At 48.4% G+C, this 23,518-nt stretch overlaps 1 protein-coding gene and 1 long non-coding RNA gene across 3 annotated transcripts in view; one reads left to right on the forward strand and one right to left on the reverse strand.

Moving 5' to 3' along the window:
* Positions 1-23,518, forward strand: part of ATP12A (ATPase H+/K+ transporting non-gastric alpha2 subunit) — a 32,045-nt gene that overhangs the window by 5,882 nt on the left and 2,645 nt on the right. The window contains exons 4-19 of one of the 2 annotated variants that reach the window (XM_057299641.2): positions 2,295-2,498; positions 3,239-3,352; positions 4,319-4,453; positions 4,585-4,702; positions 4,945-5,231; positions 6,412-6,610; positions 6,770-6,879; positions 8,426-8,560; positions 12,283-12,475; positions 14,372-14,547; positions 15,600-15,736; positions 19,978-20,128; positions 20,688-20,856; positions 20,944-21,098; positions 23,049-23,172; positions 23,373-23,518. In XM_057299641.2, the coding sequence (XP_057155624.2) occupies positions 2,295-2,498; positions 3,239-3,352; positions 4,319-4,453; positions 4,585-4,702; positions 4,945-5,231; positions 6,412-6,610; positions 6,770-6,879; positions 8,426-8,560; positions 12,283-12,475; positions 14,372-14,547; positions 15,600-15,736; positions 19,978-20,128; positions 20,688-20,856; positions 20,944-21,098; positions 23,049-23,172; positions 23,373-23,518 (2,553 nt within the window). The remainder of the gene's footprint in view (positions 1-2,294; positions 2,499-3,238; positions 3,353-4,318; positions 4,454-4,584; positions 4,703-4,944; positions 5,232-6,411; positions 6,611-6,769; positions 6,880-8,425; positions 8,561-12,282; positions 12,476-14,371; positions 14,548-15,599; positions 15,737-19,977; positions 20,129-20,687; positions 20,857-20,943; positions 21,099-23,048; positions 23,173-23,372) is intronic. The other variant, XM_003812610.6, reaches the window with a different exon arrangement.
* LOC117975556 (uncharacterized) lies at positions 2,409-23,408 on the reverse strand. Its single transcript, XR_004665841.3, has 3 exons — positions 23,163-23,408; positions 8,637-8,741; positions 2,409-3,065 (listed from the first exon to the last, which is right to left on the reverse strand). It is a non-coding gene; the product is annotated as an uncharacterized LOC117975556 (long non-coding RNA).

Consider the following 23,518-nt stretch of genomic DNA (forward strand, 5'->3'; position numbering starts at 1 on the left):
CAGGAGGCTGAGGCAGGAGAATCTCTGAAACCCAGGAGGCAGAGGTTGCGGTGAGCCGAGATCATGCCCTTGCACTCCAGCCTGGGCAACAAGAGCAAAACTCCATTTCAAAAAAAAAAAAAAAAAAAAAAGGGGCCGGGCGTGGTGGCTCACGCCTGTAATCCCAGCACTTTGGGAGACTGAGGTGGGCAGATCACCTGAGGTCGGGAGTTTGAGACCAGCCTGACCAACATAGTGAAACCCCGTTTCTACTAAAAATACAAACAATTGGCAGGGTGTGGTGGCACATGCCTGTAATCTCAGCTACTCAGGAGGCTGAGGCAGGAGAATCTCTGAAACCCAGGAGGCAGAGGTTGCGGTGAGCCGAGATCATGCCCTTGCACTCCAGCCTGGGCAACAAGAGCAAAACTCCATTTCAAAAAAAAAAAAAGGGGCCGGGCGTGGTGGCTCACGCCTGTAATCCCAGCACTTTGGGAGGCCGAGACGGGCGGATCACGAGGTCAGGAGATCGAGACCATCCTGGCTAACACGGTGAAACCCCGTCTCTACTAAAAATACAAAAATTAGTCGGGCGCGGTGGTGGGCGCCTGTAGTCCCAGCTACTCGGGAGGCTGAGGCAGGAGAATGGTGTGAACCTGGGAGGCGGAGCTTGCAGTGAGCGGAGATCGAGCCACTGCACTCCAGCCTGGGCGACAGAGCGAGACTCTGTCGAAAGAAAAGAAAGAAAGAAAGAAAGAAGGAAGGAAGGAAGGAAAGAAAGAAAGAAATTGCAGAGAGACACAACCAGCAGGACTTGCGGGGATTTTTATTAAGCCCCTCATCTCGCTAGTCATGTCACAGCAGCAGGAGGAGGAGAGCCGTTGGGTGATGGGCTGGGGTGGGGGCAGGGAGGTGAGAGCCAGGAAGGCAGGAGGGTGGAGACGATGATGAACTTATTGTGAGTTATACCAGGAGAAGTCTCTCCGGAACACCCCGGCGGAAATGTTCCACAGTTATTCAGAAAGATGAGTCTGGGGTTCTGGAAAAGGAATTGGAGTGGAGGGAGATGGGATCGAGGTGGTGAGCCTGAATCTAGCCATTCAACAGATATTTGAATCACTACCACAGAAAAAGCATGAGACCCAGGAGAGAACACAAAAATGACCAAGACTGGCCTGTCATGGTGGCTCAGGCCTATAATCATAGCACTTTGGGAGGCCAAGGTGGGCAGATCACTTGAGGTCAGGAGTTTGAAACCAGCCTGGCCCACGTGGTGAAACCCTGTCTCTACTAAAAATATTTTAAAAATTAGCCAAGTGTGGTGGCCGCTGCCTGTAATCCCAGCTATTTGGGAGGCTGAGGCAGGAGAATTGCTTGAACCCAGGAGGCAGAGGTTGCAGTGAGCCGAGATCCTACCAGTGCACTCCAGCTTGGGCAACAGAGCGAGACTCTGTCTCAAAAAAAAAAAAAGACCAAGACAGAGTCCTGCCCTTTAAGTAGCTTATAACATAATTAGGGAGAAGAGGTATCTACAGACTTGTCCACCAAAGATCGTTTGTGGGGGAAATTCCTGCGAACATGTAGGGTTTCAAAGGTGAGGGTGCCTCATGGATGGCAGGCCCCCCAGGGCAGGGGCTGCTCACATGGGCTCAGGGCTTGGGTAGGATTTATGCCTGTCAAGATGAATGAGAACTCAGGCTGGATGTGTAGAAAGGTAGAAAAGGAGCAGGCGTAAGGATGGAAACTAAAGCCACATGCTCTCTATGCAGGATTCCAGAAGCTTCCCTATTTCCTGGGGAGTTACTGCATTGCCCTTAGCCCTGGTGAGCAGCTTCTTCATTCCAAGTCCTCCTTTATCAAATTAGTCCTCTCGCCGGATAAACCTCTAAGAAACTAAAACCCCTTAGCAGAGCAGAGTGCAGTGGCTCTGGACCCAGTCACCACGTTGAACCTGGTCGCTACCATTGACAGGCCAGGTCCCTTCGACAGGTTACGTAATTTCTCTGTGCCTCAAATTCCACCTCTGCGAATGACGAGAGGGAGGAATAATGGCCCCTGCCTCAAGGGTTATTTTAAAGACTAAATGAGTGAATATACAGAGCACAGTGCCTGGCTGGTATTAAGCATTACATAGTCTTTCAAAAAAGCTGGGCAGCTGGAGAAGTGAAGCACGGTCTGCTTTTCTCGGGACCTTCTTTGGGCACGTTAATGCCTCACCCCAAGCTGCAAAAATATGCAGCCCAACCCCTGAGGGAGGAGGAATGTCTAATTCGTATTTGTTTTGGTTGTGCATGTGCTTTGTTTGGCTTTTCCAGGGTCTCTCCAGCACCAGAGCTGCCGAGCTCCTGGCCCGGGATGGGCCCAACTCCCTCACCCCTCCCAAGCAGACACCTGAGATCGTCAAGTTCCTCAAGCAGATGGTGGGGGGGTTCTCTATCCTCCTGTGGGTGGGCGCCTTTCTCTGTTGGATTGCGTATGGGATTCAGTACTCCAGCGACAAGTCTGCATCCCTGAACAACGTAAGGCTCTGGGGTGTCCCCTCCTGGTTTTGCTGGCAGAGCCATCCAGTGAGGCCTTGGGGGCACAGCTGGGGGCTGAATGCCACTGCCTAGGTGTGGGAAAGTCAGGCATTTTCCCAGCTGTAAAACAGAAATTCTGTCTGGCTTTCTGATCTTCTAGAGGCAGTGTGGGCATGAAGAGGGATACACAAAACACCTTGAATTTTTAAGGGGGAGAAAATCTGCATCCATGTGAAGTAGTTTGGGGTTCTGTCTCCCCCAAGCTAACCTCTTCCTTTAACACGGAGAGCAGCTGTGCCTGCCGAGACATGAGTACCAAATCCACAAAACTGAATTGGCCAACGTGATGCCAAGAGACAGAAGCCAGAGGCAACAAGCTACATGTCATAGGATTGGATTGACATGAAATGTGCAGAACAGGCACATCCTTGGAAGCAGGAACCAGATCGGTGATGCCAGGGCACGGGACAGGAGCAGGGAGTGACGGCAGAGAGGCCGGGGGGGATCTCCAGGCAGGATGGAGATGCTCTGAGGCTGCGGTGGAGGGTGGTTTCATGGCTCTGTAAACTTAAAAAAAAAAATCAATAAGTTGCGCACTTAACATGGGCGAATTCCATGGTCTGTAAATTATACTAGGGCATAACTGCCAGCATTGCATCCTCCCGTGGAGAGCTCTAGCCCCAGGGCCTGGCTGCTTCCCACTGCTGGTTTCTCTGACTGACACCCTCCTTCTCACCCAGGTGTACTTGGGCTGTGTGCTTGGTCTGGTGGTCATTTTAACGGGGATCTTTGCTTATTACCAAGAGGCAAAAAGCACCAACATCATGTCCAGCTTCAATAAGATGATCCCTCAGGTGAGTGGCAGCCACCTATCCTCTGGCCTCTGGTGACTCCCGGGTGAGGAAGCCTCAGCTGGGAGGGGCACAGGGCCCTGAGGGCTACGGGTTTCCACTTCCTTCCCTGTCGGAGCAATAGTGGGCGAATTAACCCATTTGTCAGAACCCCAGTTCCTCACAGGATTTTGATGGTCAAATGAGGCACCACCCAGGGCAGTGCTGGTTAGCGCAAGGCATCTTCTGTTCCTGCTCCTCAGTGTTTGTGGATAGTCCTTCTGGGTTCTGGAAGGGACCCGTGGAAGGTCAGGGAGTGTTCTTTCACTGGCAGCCAAGGAGACCAGCCTGCAATTGTTTATCTGTGACCATTTTTGCTCCTGAGCCCCAGAATGCATTTGGCAGGGAAGCCCAGTGCTCCCTTCTTCCCCAAAAACCCCTGTCAGGTGTCCACACTGTCTCTGGCCCAGAGAACTGTGGGCTGGAGGAGAGATTCTGGGTGGAAAAGACACCTCCTGCCAAGCTTGAAGCAGGAGATCACCTTGTTAAAGTTTCCCTGACACTCGCAAGATTATCAGCGTCCCCAGCCCCACCTTCAGTGTTCTGCCCAGACGCCCAGCCAGGATTGCTCACCCTTAGTGGTCTCCTTTTCTAGGAGGCCCAGGGCTCTGGCTTGGCCAGATCTGGCCAACAGCGACTCTTCTGTTCCAAGAACTCTCCATAAGCTCAAGAAAAAGTAGTTCTTAGAGTCTTCAGGCCTCGGGTGAAGCAGTCTTCTGTTTCATTCTTGCTATTCTGACAGCCTCACGCTCCAGCAGCAATGCTGTGTCCACAGGGCCAGGTGCCGGCAGCATAACAGCATGGACTCAACAGTGAGAGTGACCAGGAAGTTCCAAGGCCTCTGTCCTGGGGTTCGGTGCGGCACAGACTTGGGAGGAGGGCCGGTGTCCTTCCAGGGTCTGAGGCATCTGTCATGGTTTTTTTCTGCAGCAAGCTCTCGTCATCCGAGATTCCGAGAAGAAGACCATCCCTTCAGAGCAGCTGGTGGTGGGGGACATTGTGGAGGTCAAAGGAGGAGACCAGATCCCTGCAGACATCAGGGTGCTGTCTTCTCAGGGGTGTCGGGTAAGCGGCAGGGGGCATCCACCCCAAGGACCATGTTCCAAACCTGCTGGCTCTGTGGTCTTTCCCAGCATCAGTATAAGAGGCGGGGAATGAGGTACCCAGCTGTGAACTGTTTTCAACACTTCTTCTAGGTGGATAACTCATCTCTCACGGGGGAGTCTGAGCCCCAGCCCCGCTCCTCTGAGTTTACCCATGAAAACCCCCTGGAAACAAAGAACATCTGCTTCTATTCCACAACGTGTCTGGAAGGTAAAAGGCCTCTGGCTCTCAGCCCACATGTCCACCTGTGTCCTTTCTCCCTCCTGGGCTCTCAGGTCTGTCCTTTGCCACACCCTGTTACAAAGCTCATCCCAGAGAAAGTGTGGAACTGAAGGGCCTAGAGGACGATGCTTGGCCTCTGGAATGTGGTGTGCCTATTGATTGTGCCAGCCCCCAGGGAGGGCTGCAAGCTGGCTGCACACCCCTCCTGGCTGAGGACCCCTGGAATAAAGCGTCTACTTCCCCTGTAGGCACTGTCACTGGCATGGTCATCAACACGGGTGACCGCACCATCATTGGCCATATTGCCTCCTTGGCCTCAGGAGTTGGAAATGAGAAGACGCCCATTGCCATTGAGATCGAGCACTTTGTTCACATTGTGGCAGGAGTGGCTGTCTCCATCGGCATCCTTTTCTTCATCATCGCTGTGTCCCTGAAGTATAAAGTCCTGGACTCCATCATCTTCCTCATTGGCATCATTGTGGCCAATGTGCCCGAGGGCCTCCTGGCCACTGTCACTGTGAGTCCATGCTGTTAGACAGCCTGCACCTGGCCCTGTGGACACAGCACTGGTGCTGGGGAGGTGCCCACACAAACTGCAATCTCCCCCAAGTCCAGAGCACCACGCCCTCCCCGCCAGCGACAACCCTGGAACATTCTGCATAGACTGTTCCTTACAGAGACAAAAAATTTGTCATATTTTTAATATTTGACTGTGTTTTCCTTGAAAACGTTATGCTTTCAATCTGCAATTCACACAGCTTACTCTGCCCCATAAGATCTAGATAAGACAGACTCCACCATTCACAGGTTTTCTAGAAGCCTGATGCCTTCCGCACATTTCTTTGGCAGTTTCTACAACTTAGGCATTTAGGCACATTGCCACACTCCACTTACCTCTCTTAGGGAAAAAAAAAAAATTCCTCCCATTTTTCCTGCCGAGGACTCCAGCCCTTTCCTGGCCAACCCTAGACCCAGCTGTTTGTACGGGCCCATGTCATTCAGTCCCTACAGAAGAGCCCCCTCCTCCTCAGTCTCTCCTGTGGGGGTCTCAAGGGGTAGGAGAGGAGGGGGTTTATGTTTCCAGTTTTGTGACTACATGATCATTGGCCTGCTATTGTCCTGACCAAAGAAAAGAGAAGAAGTTTTTGAAGTCCAGGTCTCCTCTGACTCCAGGAGATAGTAATTTGGGGAAATTGGAGCCAAAAGAACCTTTTGAGATCTAGGGGTTTAAAAGAATCTTTAAAATATGGAGCTTTTAAAATGAAACAACATAAAGGCTGCTGAATTCCCCAAAGCAACAAGTGTGTCCTTTGGGACAACTCTTTGGCATGCACTGGTCAGTCTCTCTTACACACTCCTGCTTAGGGATCACAGGAGGCGTCGTGATTGTACGTGAACACGAGCCACAGCAGCGTGTCCGTGTTTGCTGCCCGTGGGTCCCTTGTTTTCTTCAAGTCATGAAGGAACAAGAAAAGCGTCTCATATTTAATCTTTAAAAAAGGATTGTGGCATAGAGGGCTCTTGGCGGCATATAAGCCACCAGGTCAGCTTAGCTGCGCTGACAACCACACCTCTCCCCTAAAACTAGTCCAGCTGTCTCCTAAAATTCAATCACAGCTCACATTGGCTATTTCTGTATTATTGGACCTGAGTTCAAATGAGGATTTTTCCCAAAGCGTCCTTCCCTCTCCTGCTAGGTGACCCTGTCGCTGACAGCAAAACGGATGGCCAAGAAGAACTGCCTGGTGAAGAACCTGGAGGCTGTGGAGACCCTCGGCTCCACCTCCATCATCTGCTCGGACAAGACTGGGACACTGACCCAGAACAGGATGACAGTGGCCCATCTGTGGTTCGACAATCAGATCTTTGTGGCTGACACCAGTGAAGACCATTCAAGTAAGTCTTATGGAGAGCTCGGTCTGGCCAAAGCTGTGGACTCCATCCTGGGGCTGAGCTGAGCACACATCAGGGTCTGCAGCTGGAGGATTGCTGGACAGTGACTCATGGATGGCCAGCCCAACCCACAGCAGCCACTGTTCTTTCTCTGTCTTCCAGACCAAGTCTTTGACCAAAGCTCTAGGACTTGGGCCTCCTTATCCAAGATAATAACATTGTGTAACCGAGCAGAGTTCAAGCCAGGACAGGAAAATGTCCCCATCATGAAGGTAATGCTTCTGCAGCACTCGGTCTTAAATCACAGCCAGTTTGTAGTCACTTGCTGAGGTCTGATTGGGTGCTTGATTTCATCTCTCCAGTTGCTTAACGTTTGTTCAGTGCTTGCAAGAGCAAGTCGGACTCACAAGACATCCAGAAATTTTTCTTTATGCACACTAGCTTCGAGAATACAAAGATGCTTAAAAGGTTTCAGAATATTGCTTTAGCGTCTTTAGAAAATTCTGGAAATGAATGCACTTCTAAGTTACTTTCCTGACTTTTCTGCCAGCTAAGTGGATATAATCAAAGTTCCTTTTAATATACATGCCATTCATGGAAATTTAAAGTGTGATTGGATAAAAATAAAAGGACTCCTGTTAACTAGAATATGGCTGCAGACAAAGCTCTAAGGGGTCCTGGAATATCGGAACATACAATAAACTCTCCCCCTCCCTCCCTCTCCTCCTTCCCTTCCTCCCTTTTCCTCTCCATCTCAATGAGTCACTGAATCTCTGTTCTCCTGGCTTTTCTATTTGCCATCTGTTTCCTTCCCTGACTCTCTTTCTTTCTTATTTTTTTGTTTGTTTGTTTGCTTTTCTCTCCATCAGACAGCTCATGAATGCTCTTTTTGGCCAATTGCTTCTTCGTCAATATCTTCCAAATCTTTATGTCCAGTTCTAATTTCTTACCTCAACTCCAACCTGAATCTCCGGCTGGCTGTGTGCTTCCACTAGGAAGTTGCACAAATCATGCTTGTTAACTTCCACCCGTACCCAGCCTGGCTGCACATCAGTGCCTTGCACCAATTTTCTAATTTTCTACGATATAACCATTCTATTTGTTATTGGAACAGAATATTTGGAAGTCATCTTTGACTTTATCCTTTCCTTATATCCAGTAAGTCACCAAGTTCTATCATTCTTGCTTCAAAATATACATAACTTTAGTATTTATCAGCAGTACCTTGCGTCTAAATAGCCGATTACCGGTTGATTGGAATTAAACCTCTTTGATTCCAGTTTATCCCTCCTGGAGTCTTTCTCGAATGCCACTAATTTCCCTTAATGGTGCTTTTATAGTCACTTAACTTTGCTCAAAATCTTTCTGTACTTCCCTGTTTTCTGCTTCTCAAGTCTAGACCTCAGGCTACCTTTCAGGGCCCTCCAGGTCTTGCCACACCCTCCACGTCCGCTTGTACCTTGAACGCTCACGGACGAGCCTGCCCCTCATGCCCCTGCACCCGCATCCTGGTTTCTGGAAGGCTTTCTTCTCTGTGTATTGGTAACCCACCTATCTATCAAGATCTAGTTCGTAGCTGCTTTTTTCCACGAAATCTTCAGTCCTCACAGAGGTCCAGCTTCTCCAAACATCCCTAATGCCAGTAGGTGGCACTATTGTTTACACGCTTACCACTGTCTTGCGGCCCTCCCTGATCACGTGAAAATGTCTCTCCAGCTGGATGGTAATGGGATCGGGAGGTGTGTTTTGGGTCCTACGCTGAGGGCATGTTGGTTCATTAAATATGTGCTGCAAATATTTTTCTTCTTTGATTCCCAGAAAGCTGTGATTGGAGATGCCTCAGAAACTGCTCTTTTAAAATTCTCAGAGGTCATTTTGGGTGATGTGATGGAAATTAGAAAAAGAAACCGCAAAGTAGCTGAAATCCCTTTTAACTCTACTAATAAATTTCAGGTGAGTTTTTCCTCACAACCGGTAATCTCTGTCATCGGCAGCATGACCTTTCTACTTGCATGCATCCTTTGCTTACCTCATATTTTGAAGGATACCTGACTTCAAAGACAGTCGTCAGGGATACAGCACCCGGGCATCTGGTCCCCTAGGTCAAGCTCCCTTGCTGGCCTCCTTCCTAGCCCTGAAGCAGGGCAGAGAAAGAAAGAAAGGCAAGGACCTCATCAGGGCCTGGCTGCTCCTATGAATGAGCCATCTCTGTCACAGGCACACACTCTCTCTCACACACACACACACACTCACACCACCACTATCAGGTACCTTCTGCCGTGAGGAGCAGCAGCCATACTCCAAAGCATAAATGCCAGGTGGGCAGCAGGGAAGCCGAACACCTGCTCCTCTCACCTCTAGTGCATCAGGCCCTTGACCTATGTGGCCTCGTTCCATGTTCGCATCCGGCCTGTGAGGTAGGACTGACGAATCCTGACTCAGAGGAGGAAGCAGGCCCTTAGAAAGTGTTGAGAGACCAGAGTCACACAGCACCCAGTGTTCCCAAGCCTGACACCAGGTCCACGATTCTTCCACCATCACACAGAGGGAGTGCGGCACAGTCCAGGCCATGGGAGCAAGCCCTGCCGTTTGGGGAGACCGGTGAGCGGCCCCTGGGGTGACAGCCCCGTCGTTTTCTGGGGCCAGCCCCTGTGCTGTGGGTGGGGGTCTCCTTTCCGTTCCCTGCTCAGGTAGAAGACGGCCCTCCTTGCCTGGTTATCTCAGCAAGCAGGGCTGGCTGACAGTCAGCCATCACAGCCTCCCCGTGTTAAGACAAATGACAGTTGGGAGCCCCAGGTCCCCATGCAGATGGGATTTTCCACAGAGCCCACACTGGATCTGGACTTGGGCTTTGCACAACAGTAAAGTATAGAAATAGAATAACCACAACTGTACGTGTGATTTCTGGTGATTATCCACCCATCTTAGTTCAGATGGAATTTAGGGTTAGGGAAGAACTCTTTTTTTTTTTTTTTTTTTGAGAAGGAGTTTCACTCTTGTCACCCAGGCTGGAGTGCAGTGGCACGATCTCGGCTCACTGCAACCTCTGCCTCCCAGGTATAAGCAATTCTCTTGCCTCAGCCTCCTGAGTAGCTGGGACTACAGGAATGCACCCCCTGCCCAGCTAATTTTTTTGTATTTTTAGTAGAGACAGGGTTTCACCTTGTTGGCCGGGCTGGCCTTGAACTCCTGACCTCCGGTGATCTATCCACCTTGGCCTCCCAAAGTGCTGGGATTACAGGCGTGAGCCACCAAGCCCAGCCTAGAGAAGAACTCTTGTGTTGCAAATGTCTTCTTTGTGGAGCCAACAGAGAATCACAGTTAGCTAAATAGACAACTAACCAGAAACATATGATGTAAAATACTCAAGCCAAGAAATCACATCTCTTACGTAAAACCAAAGTGAAAATAGAGTGCGCAACAGTCCTAAAAGACTGTTTTAGGATGAGTATTATTATACTAATAATACTAGTAATAATAGGAGCTATTCTGTGCTAATTTCCACAAGTATTAAATTATTCATTCGCACGACAACGCTGTGGGGTGGCTAGAGGATGAGGAGGTTGAGGTGCCGCGCATCAGTGCACAGTGTGAAGATGGGGTTAGATGATGCCTCCATCAGCAGCAGGACTTGGAGCCCTGCTGAAGCTCCATCTCCCATGGTAAAGGCATGCCCTGTTGCAAAAGGGAGAAAAAGCAGGTTCCATGAGGCCTCATGTACAAGTTGGAGGAGAAAGTGGCTACACAGAGTGGGACTAGAAAGGGGAGAGGGGCCTGTGTGAGTTCCTGCTGAAGAGGTCGGAGGTGCTGTCTGGATGCTGTTAAGGTCATTTTATATCTACACATGAGCGGTGCTCAGCCTCACCAGGGCTTTAGATGTCATGGCCTTGGAAGGAGACGTCTCCACGGGAAGGAAATAAAATGGAAAGCCTGTGTCTTATTGATTAGAATGGTGATGCCCCAAACACACTGGTCTGTTAAGACATTTGAAACAGTTTACGGCAAATTGGAAAATGTTTTATAAAGTTTTATATAAAGATGAATGTATTTAATTTGAAAGATTATCCTTTGTAGCCACGATGATTAAGGGCAGGGACTCTGGAGCCTGCTAGCCTGGGCTCAAATCCCAACTCAGCCACCAGATAGCCACCTATTGCTCAGTGACCCTGAGTGAAGCATTGAACCTCTGTGCCTCAGTTTCCTCCTTTGTAAAAGGGAATAATAATAGTACCCATGGCCTTAAAGTTGTTTTGAGAATAAATAAGTCGATGTGGACAGCACTTAGAACAGTGCCTGGCACGTGGTACACACCATAAAAGTGTTTCATATTATCCCTATGTTTTAAATGTAAAAAGCCTTATCTTGGCCAGGTACAGTGGCTCACACCTGTAATCACAGCACTTTGGGAGACCGAAGAAGGCAGATTGCTTGAGCCCAGGAGTTCAAGACCAGCCTGGGCAATATACCAAGACCTTATCTCTACAAAAAAAAAAACAAAAAACGAAATTAGCTGGGCATGGTGGCACTTACCTGTAGTCCCAGCTACTTGGGAGGCTGAGGTGGGAGGATTGCTTGAGCCTGGGAGGTCGAGGCTGCAGTGAGCTGTGATCGTGCCACTGCACTCCAGCCTGGGGCACAGAGTGGGACCCCGTCTCAAAAAAAAAAAAAAAAAATTAAGAGAGAAAGAGAGAAAGAAAAAGAAAAGGCCTATGTTTTAGAAAGTGATAGTGATAATTAGATGGGAGGTTTTTTGTTTGGTTTGGTTTTTATTGGTTGGTTTTCTCAATGTCTTTACTTGATCATTAAAAAAAGCAGCAGCAGCAGCTGGTAACCCTATTTGCCCTATACTTCTTTTTGTACTCATCTTTGATACCCAGAAGTCTAAGAAATACTGATTTGTAAAGAACTGTTATACCCAAAATTGTAGCACTTTTCTTTGCAACTTATTTTCTCCCAAACACTCCAGCTTCCTGAGATTCCTCTTGAGTGCTTAGAACAGTACCTGGCTTATCAGAAGGGCTAGATAAGAGTTAGTCCTTTTATTCTTGTATATCCATTTTTTTTGCATATCTTATTAGGATGGATCTAGAAGTAGAATTGCTGGGTCAAGAGCATTCCTATTAAAATGGAGACTCCTGTGACTCGGCTGTCTTCCTGAAACATTATACGTGGAAGTGTCCACTTCCTCACACCCCACCATTTTCTATGACATCCAAGCAGGAAAACTCGGTGGACAATGAGGTGAGGAGGTGCAGAAATTCCTGTCGCCTCCTCCCCTCCTGAGCTCAGAATAGTTTGGGTCTGAAAGACGGCTGCTCCCCACAGGGAGGTAGAGGAGGTGAGATGCAGAGGCTCGCAGCCCCCTAACTCTCACGGGCACCCTGGGAGATCTTGTTCAAGGCACAAGATTTCACACGCTGACGGCCACATCTAGCCTGCCTAAAGCAGCCAGTTTTGCTTGAAAGATGAGCTCCACTTATCCAGAGTGGGTGCCCCACTCTGGGCTGGGGCCAAGTCTAGAGCTCTTCGTCTTACTTGGCCACAGAAAGAAAAAGGGCGGAACATGCTGAGGATGCCATTGTGCCTCTTCCTCCTTTACATTTAATGGACCAGTAGAGAAGAAGGAATGCGTTTCACCTTTCTGTAAGTAACACGCTCGGTTCATTCCTTCCCAGCTCTCCATCCACGAGACAGATGACCCCCACGGCAAGCGCTTCCTCATGGTGATGAAGGGGGCCCCTGAGCGCATCCTAGAGAAATGCAGCACCATCATGATCAACGGCGAGGAGCACCCACTGGACAAGAGCACCGCCAAGACCTTCCACACAGCCTACATGGAGCTGGGCGGGTTGGGCGAGCGTGTGCTGGGTGAGTGCGGCGGCAGGGCCCTGCCCATCACCTGGTGGGCACAGAGATGAGGCAGGCGCCTTGAGGACCTGTGACCTAGCCAAGTGGCCATGGCATCCACGTGAAGCATGTAAAGGAGAACATGATAAGCAGGATGGGAACAAGGAGAGGACGCTGTGTGACAGCACCAAGCAGGGTGGGATGGCCTCCAGAGAGGCAAGCTCAGGGAAGACTTTATGGAAGGAGTTAAATTTCAAACTGGGCCTTAAGTGACTGCATTTGAGGGGAGATAGGGGAAAGTATCCAGGGCCCAGGGAACAGCACAGGCCAATCACAGAGGCAGAACAGCGTGGGGCACATTGGGTGCTGCCAGCAGGTGAGATGGCACCATCACAGAAACAGGGTTCAAGGGCTGGACTGGAGTCATGAGATGGAGGTCTTGAACATCTGGGTGAGGAGCCAGGTTTCATCCTGCAGTCAGTAGAGAGCACTGAGGGCTGTGCCACTAGAGTGAGCTGGGCAATCGCAGGGCTGGGGAAGACTTTATGGAAGGAGTTAAATTTCTTTAACTTCTTTAAATGTCTTTGGTGGCAGCAGGGAGAGGAGAGATGCACATCTCCATAGGAAGCAGCTGCCCTTGCTCAGGCAAAAGGGATGGGAATTTTTTTCAGGGTGATGGGAATGGGAAGAAGAGATCAGGGCAAGAGACTTCATAGAGGTAGGGTTTGGTAAGATTTAGAACCTATCAGAGGAGGATAATGTTTAAAAATGATTAAGCTTCCCATTTAACGACTAGGAAGAGAGTGATGCCAGTGATGCAGACGAAGTGTCAGGAAGGAAGGAACCTTAGAAATGCAACAGGAGGAGGACCCAGTGGGGGTGCCTGCGGTGTTGTCAAAGGGGACAGTGTGTCCTGTTGTCAGCACCAGGGCTGGCGGAATGGTGCCCCATCAGGACCACAGAATGACAAATTCAAGGAAACAGAAGTGTATGGTTGACGATCTGGCTCATTAAACACCATGGAAGTCCTCACCAATATAGATGCAGTCTGTGGAATGTGTGTTTCTAAAGACTATTGGAGTTGGCAAAGCAGATAAAGCATATAAATGAGATGGTGATGCTTTAGGCATCCAGTAACCCACAGTACTGGGTATTCTACACGGGATCGATGCCCACTTGCGTTTGATTTCTCAAAGCCTGCTCCACTGACATTTGCAAAGCAGTGGGCCAGGCTGCAAATAAATTGGATGTGAAAGCTGATCACACAATCTTGGAGGTCCCACCAGACACAAGAGTCCCTTCCACCTCAGCCTATGAGAGGCTGATGCCTTCTGAGAAAAGGATGGCTCATCCCCATTCCTGCTGGCCTTTCTCTTGGGCTTGTCTTGATCTAACACTGAACTTTGTGCCCCTCCACTCAACCCCCTTGTTCCTTCACACGCTGTTTTCTCTGCTGAAAATGGCCTTCCCACCTCCACCCTCCCTTTTTTCCCTAGAAATCATCTTTGCCTCTCTCAAGCTTCACCTCACATGTGACCTCCTTGGGGAAGTCTCTCCTGATCCTCCAGGCAGCTGAAGTGTGTCTCTGCCCTGAGATGTACCCTGTGCTTGATCCCTTTAACTCTGTGCCCTGCTAAGCTTCAGAAGTCGAGACTGTGTATTGCCCTAGAACTTGGCAATATAGCAAGATATATTTCTAGAACACAGAGCCTAATGAGCACACAGTGAATTATATTTGGATGAAATATGTCTTTCCTAAAAAAATGCATTATGGAGTTGAAGAAATTAAACAATTCTGGCTTATTCTGATGTATTGGTAAAACAGCAGAGGACCAGGGTGTATCAGCATGTTCTCCTCTTATTTTTTTTCGTTTCCTATTCTAGTTTCACTGACTCACTAATTCATCTGTATTACAGGTTTCTGTCATCTCTACCTGCCAGCAGACGAGTTTCCAGAAACCTACTCATTTGACATAGATGCTATGAACTTTCCGACCTCCAACCTCTGTTTTGTGGGACTCTTGTCAATGATCGATCCCCCTCGGTCCACCGTGCCAGATGCAGTCACCAAATGCCGGAGTGCAGGGATCAAGGTGGGAGTTATTTTCCTGACTCAAGAAGTTCTGTCTTTATGTCGTGTTCCTTTCTAATAATGGTTTTCATAGCAGATGGTCAGTATTTAGGTGTCTTCAAGTAAATATCATAATTCCTATTTTATTTCTAGTTTCACTGTGCTAAGGTTACTGAAACTGTCCCACAAAAAGAAAATGATTGTGTCTATGTGGAATGAACCACATAGTAATGTAATTGTGGTTCATTGTAATGCAATAGTAATTGCATAGTAAATGCAATGAGAAGAATCTCCTAGTGCCTTGAAGTGACCATATCTCGCCCTAGTCCATGGTAGTTACTAAAAGGCTTTATTGGCTGGGCTCAGTGGCTCACGCCTGAAATCCCAGCACTTTGGGAGGCTGAGGCAGGCGGATCATCTGAGGTCAGGAGTTCCAGACCAGCCATGGCCAACATGGTGAAACCCCGTTTCTACTAAAAATACAAAAAAATTAGCCAGGCGTGGTGGCACACACCTGTAATCCCAGCTACTCGGGAGGCTGAGGCAGGAGAATCTCTTGAATCCAGGAGGCGGAGGTTGCAGTGAGCCGAGATCATGCCATTGCACTCCAGCTTGGGCAACAAGAGTGAAACTCTATCTCAAAAAAAGAAAAAAAAAAAAAGGAAAAGAAAAGAAAAAAAGAAAGAAAAAAGGCTTTATTACTCAGTCTTGAGGCTCAGCCCCCATAATCCATGTTCATCATTACTAGGTTAATATTAAGACTGTTGAAGTAACATGGGGCTACCCCCAAGTAGACACTCACCAGCCCTTTCACAAATAAAGTGGCATCAAAGGGGAAGGGCTTCCTTTCATGTCAGAGGAGGAAGCGTATGAAGCTTAGGAGCAAGGGTAGACCCAATGGGATTAGTGTTTCCTCCAAAGACAAAGACAGTTGTCTCGTAGATCCAGAGCTGCCACTGTAATCACCAACCACATTCTCCCAGGGCACTACAGAGTAGGTAATACTGAACCATCCCCACTTTGGCCAACCGAGTTCTTCATTACCCATGGGCCTTCTCGTTTTCTGTGCTCTAGGTTATTATGGTTACTGGTGATCATCCCATCACAGCCAAAGCTATCGCCAAGAGTGTGGGGATCATTTCAGCCAACAGTGAAACAGTGGAAGACATTGCACATCGCCTCAACATTGCTGTGGAGCAAGTTAACAAACGGTAAGCACAGGAGCAGCATCGCAAAAATTCCAGTTCATACCCATGGGGCCCCACTGGCTCTAAAGAGCTGCACTACTTGGAACGAATCAGCTTTTTGCTCTCAGAGTGATGCTAGGCTGGTTTGAGCTATTATTTGCATATCCATGTATTCACTCTAATTTCACTGAGCAGCTAATATGTGCCAGGCACAGTACTGATACCAAGAAATGACCCTTTATGTGTTCCTTGTTTGAAATTTCAAAATCCAGTGTGCCCTGGGAACAAAACCTATGTGCCCAATTTAGAATAAGAAAAACTGAAACAAAGGGTTTATGTGAAATTACTTGCCATAGATGCAGTTGCATAATTTGGAATCATAAGAACCCTGTGGGTTGTTTCATGCACCCTCCTTGGTAAGCATCTTGGGTATTTATCCACCCGGTTTCATAACGTGTAGCTATGTAAACACACCCTTCTTTTTTATTTGGAGATAGATAGAATGGAAGTTTCCTAAGGAAAGTTTTTTTCCTTGTTTCTCCTAATTCTTTTAATCATGTTTATCCTTATTCTTTTAATCATGATCATCCAACTGTACATTCACTCATGTATTTGTTCTTTCAACAAGTATTTACTGCATGCCAACTATATACCAGGCAAGACCTGGAACTACAGTAGCAAACTGAACAATACTATCCACACCGTTGGGGATCTTTCCATCGAGCCAAGGAGACACAAACAAAGCTAACAATGCTGTGGTCAGTGTAATGAGGGAGCCACACAAGGCTAGGGAGCTGGGCATGCAGGAGAGTGGCCTGGACTGTGCCTGGTCTCCATGAGTCAAAGACTCCGAATTCTCAGGTTGAGAAGTAATGTTCATTAGCTGGGTTATGCTTTCACGCATGCGGGAGATGAGGGAAAGACCAATGCGCCTCTTCAGTTTCCCCAAGCACTTAGGTCTTTTAGGGACACACAGCTGTCAGGTCATAACAAATTACCAAGTTAGACAACCAACCAGGGTTCCCGCCTCTGGGCACAGCAGCAGTACCTGAAGTCTAAGTGTCTTGCAGTGCCCTTTAGTATACATAACATCCCTCTATGAAAACAACTTTGGGGCTTGTTTATTTGTTTGGTTTTGTAAGATAATCGGATTATACTTTTTTTCATTTTAGAATTTTAAACAAATTTTGTTTGTTTGTTTGTTTGTTTTTTTAGACAGAGTCTCTCTCTGTCACCCAGGCTGGAGTGCAGTGGTGTGATCTCAGCTCACTGCAATCTCCACCTCCTGGGTTCAAGCGATTCTCCTGCCTCAGCCTCCTGAATAGCTGGGATTACAGGCGCCCACCACCATGCCTGGCTAATTTTGTATTTTTAGTAGAGACGGGGCTTTGCCATGTTGGCCAGGCTGGTCTCAAACTCCTGACCTCAAGTGATCCACCCACCTTAGTCTCCCAAAGTGCTGGGCTTACAGGCGTGAGCCACCACACCTGGCCTAAAAGAAATTTTTTTAAGAGTAGTCAAGTGCAGTAGTGAGAAGAGGGGAAAGAGTAGAAGTCTGATCTGTAACTGACTGTGAACAATCAGTTGAGCTAATTCACTACTACCTTCAGACCAGCCGAGTCTTCTTTTTTTAGATACAAGGTGTCCTGTTAGATCACCCAGGCTGGAGTGCAATGGTGTGATCATAGCTCACTGCAGCCTCAACCTCCTGGGTTCAAGGGATCCCCCCCTCTCAGCCTCCCAAGTAGCTGGGACTACAGGCTTGTGTCACTGCACCCAGCTTCATTTTAGCAGATTTTTTTTTTTTTTTGAGATGGAGTCTTTCTCTGTTGCCTAGGCTGGAGTGTGGAGTGCAGTGGTGAAATCTCATTGCAGCCTCAACCTCCTGGGTTCAAGGGATCCTCCCCTCTCAGCCTCCCAAGTAGCTGGGACTTTAATTTAAAATTTTAGCAGATTTTTTTTTTTTTTTGAGATGGAGTCTTTCTCTGTTGCCTAGGCTGGAGTGTGGAGTGCAGTGGTGAAATCTCATTGCAGCCTCCACCTCCTGGGTTCAAGCAATTCTCCTGCCTCAGCCTCCTGAGTAGCTGGGATTACAGGCATGTGCCACCACACCCGGCTAGTTTTTGTACTTTTAGTAGAGACGGGGTTTCACGATGTTGGCCAGGCTGGTCTTTAACTCCTGACTGCAAGGGTTCTGCTCGCCTTGGCTTCCCAGAGTGTAGGGATTACAGGCGTAAGCCACTGCGCCTGGCCCATTTTAGCAATTTTTAATGAAAGTTGTATATAAGATACCTTAATCCTGCATCTTCTCAATTGCTTCTTTTTTATATTTGCCCTTCCTTCCCTACTTAGGAAGATTTGTTTGGCCTTCCATTCAAGGATCTTTTGTGGTCTTTGTCTAGTTTTAGCCTGGTGATGGCCATGTGCTGGGTGATGTGCACACGACGGTCCTGCCCTTAGCCTCCTCCTGTGCTCCTGTTCAGTATAGGTAGCACATTTCTTCCTATAAACCTGGACTGCTTTGCCAATTTGCTGGCCCATATAGTGTCTTTGTGCAACCTCAACTTCCTCATCCTTTTGGATGGGCATGGATGGAACTGTGCTTGTAGCAGACTCCAGAATGTGCTTCTGTCTCAGCTCTGTGGAACGAGAGAAAGACATAATCTTCCTACGAATGTGGGAAGGTGCATTGAAATGACTTTTATGATTCTTGCCTCAGTCAAAAGTCACAAAGGGACTGAACTTCCTCTTGGTCACTGCCAGTCTGCTCATGGCCACAAAAGGAAAGAGTGGATTACACATTTGTATACAAATCACCACACTGAGTGAAGTGGATGCTTTTGTGAATGTTTTCAGTTATTCACTTCATCAGCTCTGGTTTCATGACCATATAAAAATTGCATCTTAGCAGGTGTAAGGGGAAAGGAAACACCCCTTCTTTCTTCTCTTACTTTCTTTTGTTTTGTTTTGTTTTGTTTTTTTGCCAGCAGTTAAGGAGACCTGTAGTTTGAGTCAAGTGCTAGAATTCCAATATTTAGCACCAAGAGGTAAAACAGACCTAGAAAGCTCAAAACTTGCAAATTGTAAAGAAAAAGACCTGCAGCAGTTTGTACCTACATTGTTTAAGCTGAGATTTGAAGGCTGAAATGTAGTGTTAGCCACGAGAAGCTGAGGTGAGAGATGCCCATTCCTGGTCAGGGAGCGAGACCCGTGAAGGCCTTAGGGTACGGGGGATGGAGGATGTCAGAACTGAGAGCATCCAGCGGGCAGGAGGGAGAGCCCAAGGTGAGGCGAAGCTTGACAACGCAGGCCCCACCTGGGCTCGCTGGCTAAAGTTAGGGATTCCGGGGTCTGCTCCAAGCACGGTGGAAAGCCCCTGAAGAGTTTTAGCAGGGGACTGGCTCAGGCAGCTCTGCATAATCAATAGGCCCTAGAACCTTACTTTTATAGTCAGCAGGCAATAGCGCTGCTCAAAGACTTCAGTAAATTTCTGCCTACGTAGCACATTGCACAAAGATGACACTCTAAATCTGAAATACCCAACAGCAAGTAATTATTACCTTGTTTGGGCATAAAAGAATTCTAGGACCCAAAACATATGAACAGGCAGTTTGGGGGTTTTATTTTTATTTTTGTTTTTGAGACAGAGTCTCACTTTGTCACCCAGGCTTGAGTGTAGTGGCATGATCATGGCTCACTGCAGCCTCAACCCCCCAGGCTCAAGCAATCCTCCTGCCTCAGCCTGCTGAGTAGCTGGGACCACAGGCACATGCCACCATACCTGGCTAATTTTTAAAAATTTTTTGTAGAGACAGGGGCTCTCATTATGTTGCCCAGGCTGGTCTTGAACTCTTGGCCTCAAGTGATCCTCCTACTCAGCCTCCCACAGTGCTGGGATTACAGGCATGAGCCACTGCGTTTGGCCATGAATGGGCAGTTTTTTAACTTCCTTTTACTTCTGAAGTAAAGCGTTGCTCTAGGAAGTACCACTCTCACCTGTTCTAGTAGGGATAAGGCTACCTGGTTTTTTATTCCTATTGTTATATGGTACCAAGAAATGGTGTTATATTTTAGCCTCAGTTTGCCCTCTTGAAATGGAGACTAAAGTGTTCCCAGGACTCCTGTTACCTCACTAGAGCATTAGGTATCAAGGACACTGGGTTCCAGGTCAAGTCAGAGAGGCTTCAGCCAGCATCCTGCCTGGAACAGTGTTTCAACCTAAGATCTGCCCTTGGGCCTCACCCAGTTTCTTCTGACCCTTCTAGGGATGCCAAGGCCGCTGTGGTGACTGGCATGGAGCTGAAGGACATGAGCTCAGAACAGCTGGATGAGATCTTAGCCAACTACCAAGAGATTGTCTTTGCCCGGACATCCCCACAGCAGAAGCTGATCATTGTGGAGGGCTGTCAGAGGCAGGTGGGTGGACAGCAGTGTCCAGAGGACTGACAGGCCCATCACTGCCCATGGGCAAGTGCAGAGGTCTGGATCTCACTTCAGGCTGTGGTGCCTTTGAAACTTCAAGAGAGAGTTCTTGGCTCATCCCCATCACCTGACCTCTCCACCCTCTCAGGTGGGCTGGCCCCTGTCCTCCTTTGAGACCCCCACCACATGTTCCCCGAAAGGCTCACCCCAGCTCTCTGCATTTTGTCATGAGAGCCCGGTGAAGCATTTGCCACTGTGGTAGTTGTGAGTAAAGAGAGATTTAAAATGCAAAGACTTAAAACAAAAAATGTGAAGACATAAGATACAAAACACCTGCGCATTAGGTTTTCCTCATTTGCACATATCTTGTTTGGAGACCCTTGTTCCTGCTTCTAAGATTTCTCATCTTTATCTTTTCCCCTAAATGGGCCTTTCCGTTCAACCATAATCATCCTCGCAACCTCAAGAGAAAGGGAGGTCTCGTTGCTCTTGCCAGGCGTGCAACCCATTGGGCCTGCTCACTCCCACTTTCTCCCTGGGTCCCCCGCCATAGGATGCTGTTGTTGCTGTGACCGGGGATGGAGTTAATGACTCTCCGGCTCTAAAGAAGGCAGACATTGGGATTGCCATGGGGATAGCAGGTTCTGATGCAGCCAAAAATGCAGCCGACATGGTCTTGCTGGACGACAACTTCGCATCCATCGTCACAGGGGTGGAGGAAGGTGAGTGAGTCTCAGGGGGTCTTCCCAAGGGCCAGGGTGGTCTGGGGGACTAGAAGTAAGTTCTGAAGGAGAAACCTCTCTGCCTAGGTCGCCTGATCTTTGACAACCTCAAGAAGACTATTGCTTATACCCTGACCAAGAACATTGCCGAGCTGTGCCCCTTTCTGATCTACATCATTGTCGGGCTCCCCCTGCCCATTGGCACCATCACCATTCTGTTCATTGACTTGGGGACAGACATTGTAAGTGACACTGAAGGGAACAGGCTGTGATGCCTGCCCCAGGGGAGGTCAAGTTCAGGGTCGCTACCTTCAAGGGCCGGGGATGGACTAACTCAAGGCTTCTCAGCTTCCATGTGATGGGGCCTGTAGCTCTGCATTTCTCACAGGTTCTCAGGTGGTGCCCATTCTACCAGTCCACATGCCACACCTCAAAGCAAGGGACCAGAGGCATCTGCCAAATGTTTGGAAATTAAAAACACTCTATAGTGAGCTTTTTTTTCTTGAGACAGAGTTTCACTCTCATCACCTAGGCTAGAGTGCAGTGGTGCTATCTTGCCTCACTGCAACCTCCGCCTCCCAGGCTCAAGTGATTCTTCCACCTCAGCCTCCCAAGTAGTTGGGACTACAGGCTTGTGCCACCATACCTGGCTAATTTTTGTATTTTTAGTAGAGATGGGGTTTCCTGGCCTCAAGTGATCCACCTGCCTCGGCCTCCCAAAGTGCTGGGATTACAGGCATGAGTCACTGCACCTGAGCTATAGCAAGCTTTTCAAGACATGAGTCTTCATCCTCAAAAAAAAAGAAATGCCATTGGTCAGTTTCAGCCTATGGGCTTCCCTTTTCTTTTGGGAAGATGAAGCTGTCACTCAAATTAATCATCCAAATAACCACTGGGGGCCCAGTGACTAAAGTGATAATCTCACAGCCACCTCTTGTTAAGTAAGAGAGTCTGACAAGGAAGACCTTAACCTAAACACAGTAAGAAGTAGCAGTTATGAAGACTTTATAAAGCCTTGCCCTACAGTAATGTCACCTAAACCTTCCCCTTTTCCAGTATCCATTTAAAGAAAGCCCCGTCTAAGCTGCCCATGTGGCTGTGGCTTACGTGGGCAAGCAGGGAAAGCAACAGACAGCAAGCTGAATTCTTAGCAGGAAACTGGCCCTTCGAAGTGCCCCCTTCCCCTTCAAATTGCCCCCTTCCCCTCTCTTGTTTCTACAACACCCAGGTAATCCCTAATTCCTAGAGAGACTGGAGATGTCTTTCCCTTTGAGGGGTATTGAGGTCCCCAAAGTTGATGGATCATTTTCCAAGCCCTTCACATTTGCCTGCTTTGCTCTGCTGCAGTGCTTCTCCAGGCCTGGTGCGGGCATCACCTGGGAACTTGTTAGACATGCACACTCTGGGCACTGGTGGACACCTGTAGCCTAGCTACTCAGGAGGCCAATGCAGGAGGATTGCTTCAGCTCAGGAGTTTGAGTCCAGCCTGGTCAACACAGAGAGACCTAGTCTCTTAAAAAATAAAAATTAAGAACAAATAAAATAAAAATGTTATTCCAGATAACTGGGCTAGGAATGGAAATAGGTTGTACACCCATTGTCTTTTAAAAAAGAGAAAGAAAGAAAGAGAAAGAGAGAGAGAGAAAGAGAGAAAGAGAGAGAAAGAGAAAGAAAGAAAGAAAGAGAAACAGAGAAACAGAGAGAAAGAGAGAGAAAGAGAAAGAAAGAAAGAGAAAGAAAGAAAGAAAGAAAGAAAGAAAGAAAGAAAGAAAGAAAGAAAAGAAAAGAAAGAAAAGAAAGAAAGAGAAATGAATGCAAATTCTCTGGCCCCAGCCCAGTCCTCCTGAATTGGGAAGTCTGGAGGTGGGGCGCAATGATCTGTCTCTTAGCAGGTCCTCCCACCTGGAGGGAGAGGACGGCACAAGAAATTCTCCCTGTAGGGGAAGAGTGTTTTATAACCAGCGTCCTTCAGAACTGCCAGCACAGGGTGATAAAAAGCAGCTGATTTCTAAAGGCACTATTCTTAAATTTCCATACAGACAACACACCCTCTACTGCCTATAGCCTGGATGGGCCAGCTCCATGCCCCCCACCCCATCCAGCCAGTGCCCCACCCACCCCAGCCCCCGTCCCCTACTGTGGGTAGAGCAGAACATCCTGGGGTTAGACCTCACCAGCCTCTTCGCCTCTAGATCCCCTCCATTGCCTTGGCATACGAGAAAGCTGAAAGTGACATCATGAACAGGAAGCCTCGCCACAAGAATAAGGACAGGCTGGTGAACCAGCCGCTCGCTGTGTACTCATACCTGCACATTGGTACGATGAGGGCGCGTCTTCCCCATCACACCAGGGCCTGCCCCGAGAATTGAATTCACTGGAGTCGGGGGCACAGCCAGAAAGTGTGGTTTTCCTGTGGGGCCTGGGTTGGGGAGGGAGGGGGAACCGAGAGTAGACAGGATGAGGCAGTTTCCTGAGGCCGTCATAGAACCTGTGTCCTATCTCTCTTGTTCTTTCAGGCCTCATGCAAGCCCTGGGAGCTTTCCTTGTGTATTTCACCGTCTATGCACAAGAGGGCTTTCTGCCCCGCACTCTCATTAACCTGCGGGTAGAATGGGAGAAGGACTACGTGAATGACTTGGAAGACAGCTATGGGCAGGAATGG

The sequence above is a fragment of the Pan paniscus genome, chromosome 14 (genome assembly GCF_029289425.2).
Source record: "Pan paniscus chromosome 14, NHGRI_mPanPan1-v2.0_pri, whole genome shotgun sequence".
NCBI lineage: Eukaryota > Metazoa > Chordata > Mammalia > Primates > Hominidae > Pan > Pan paniscus.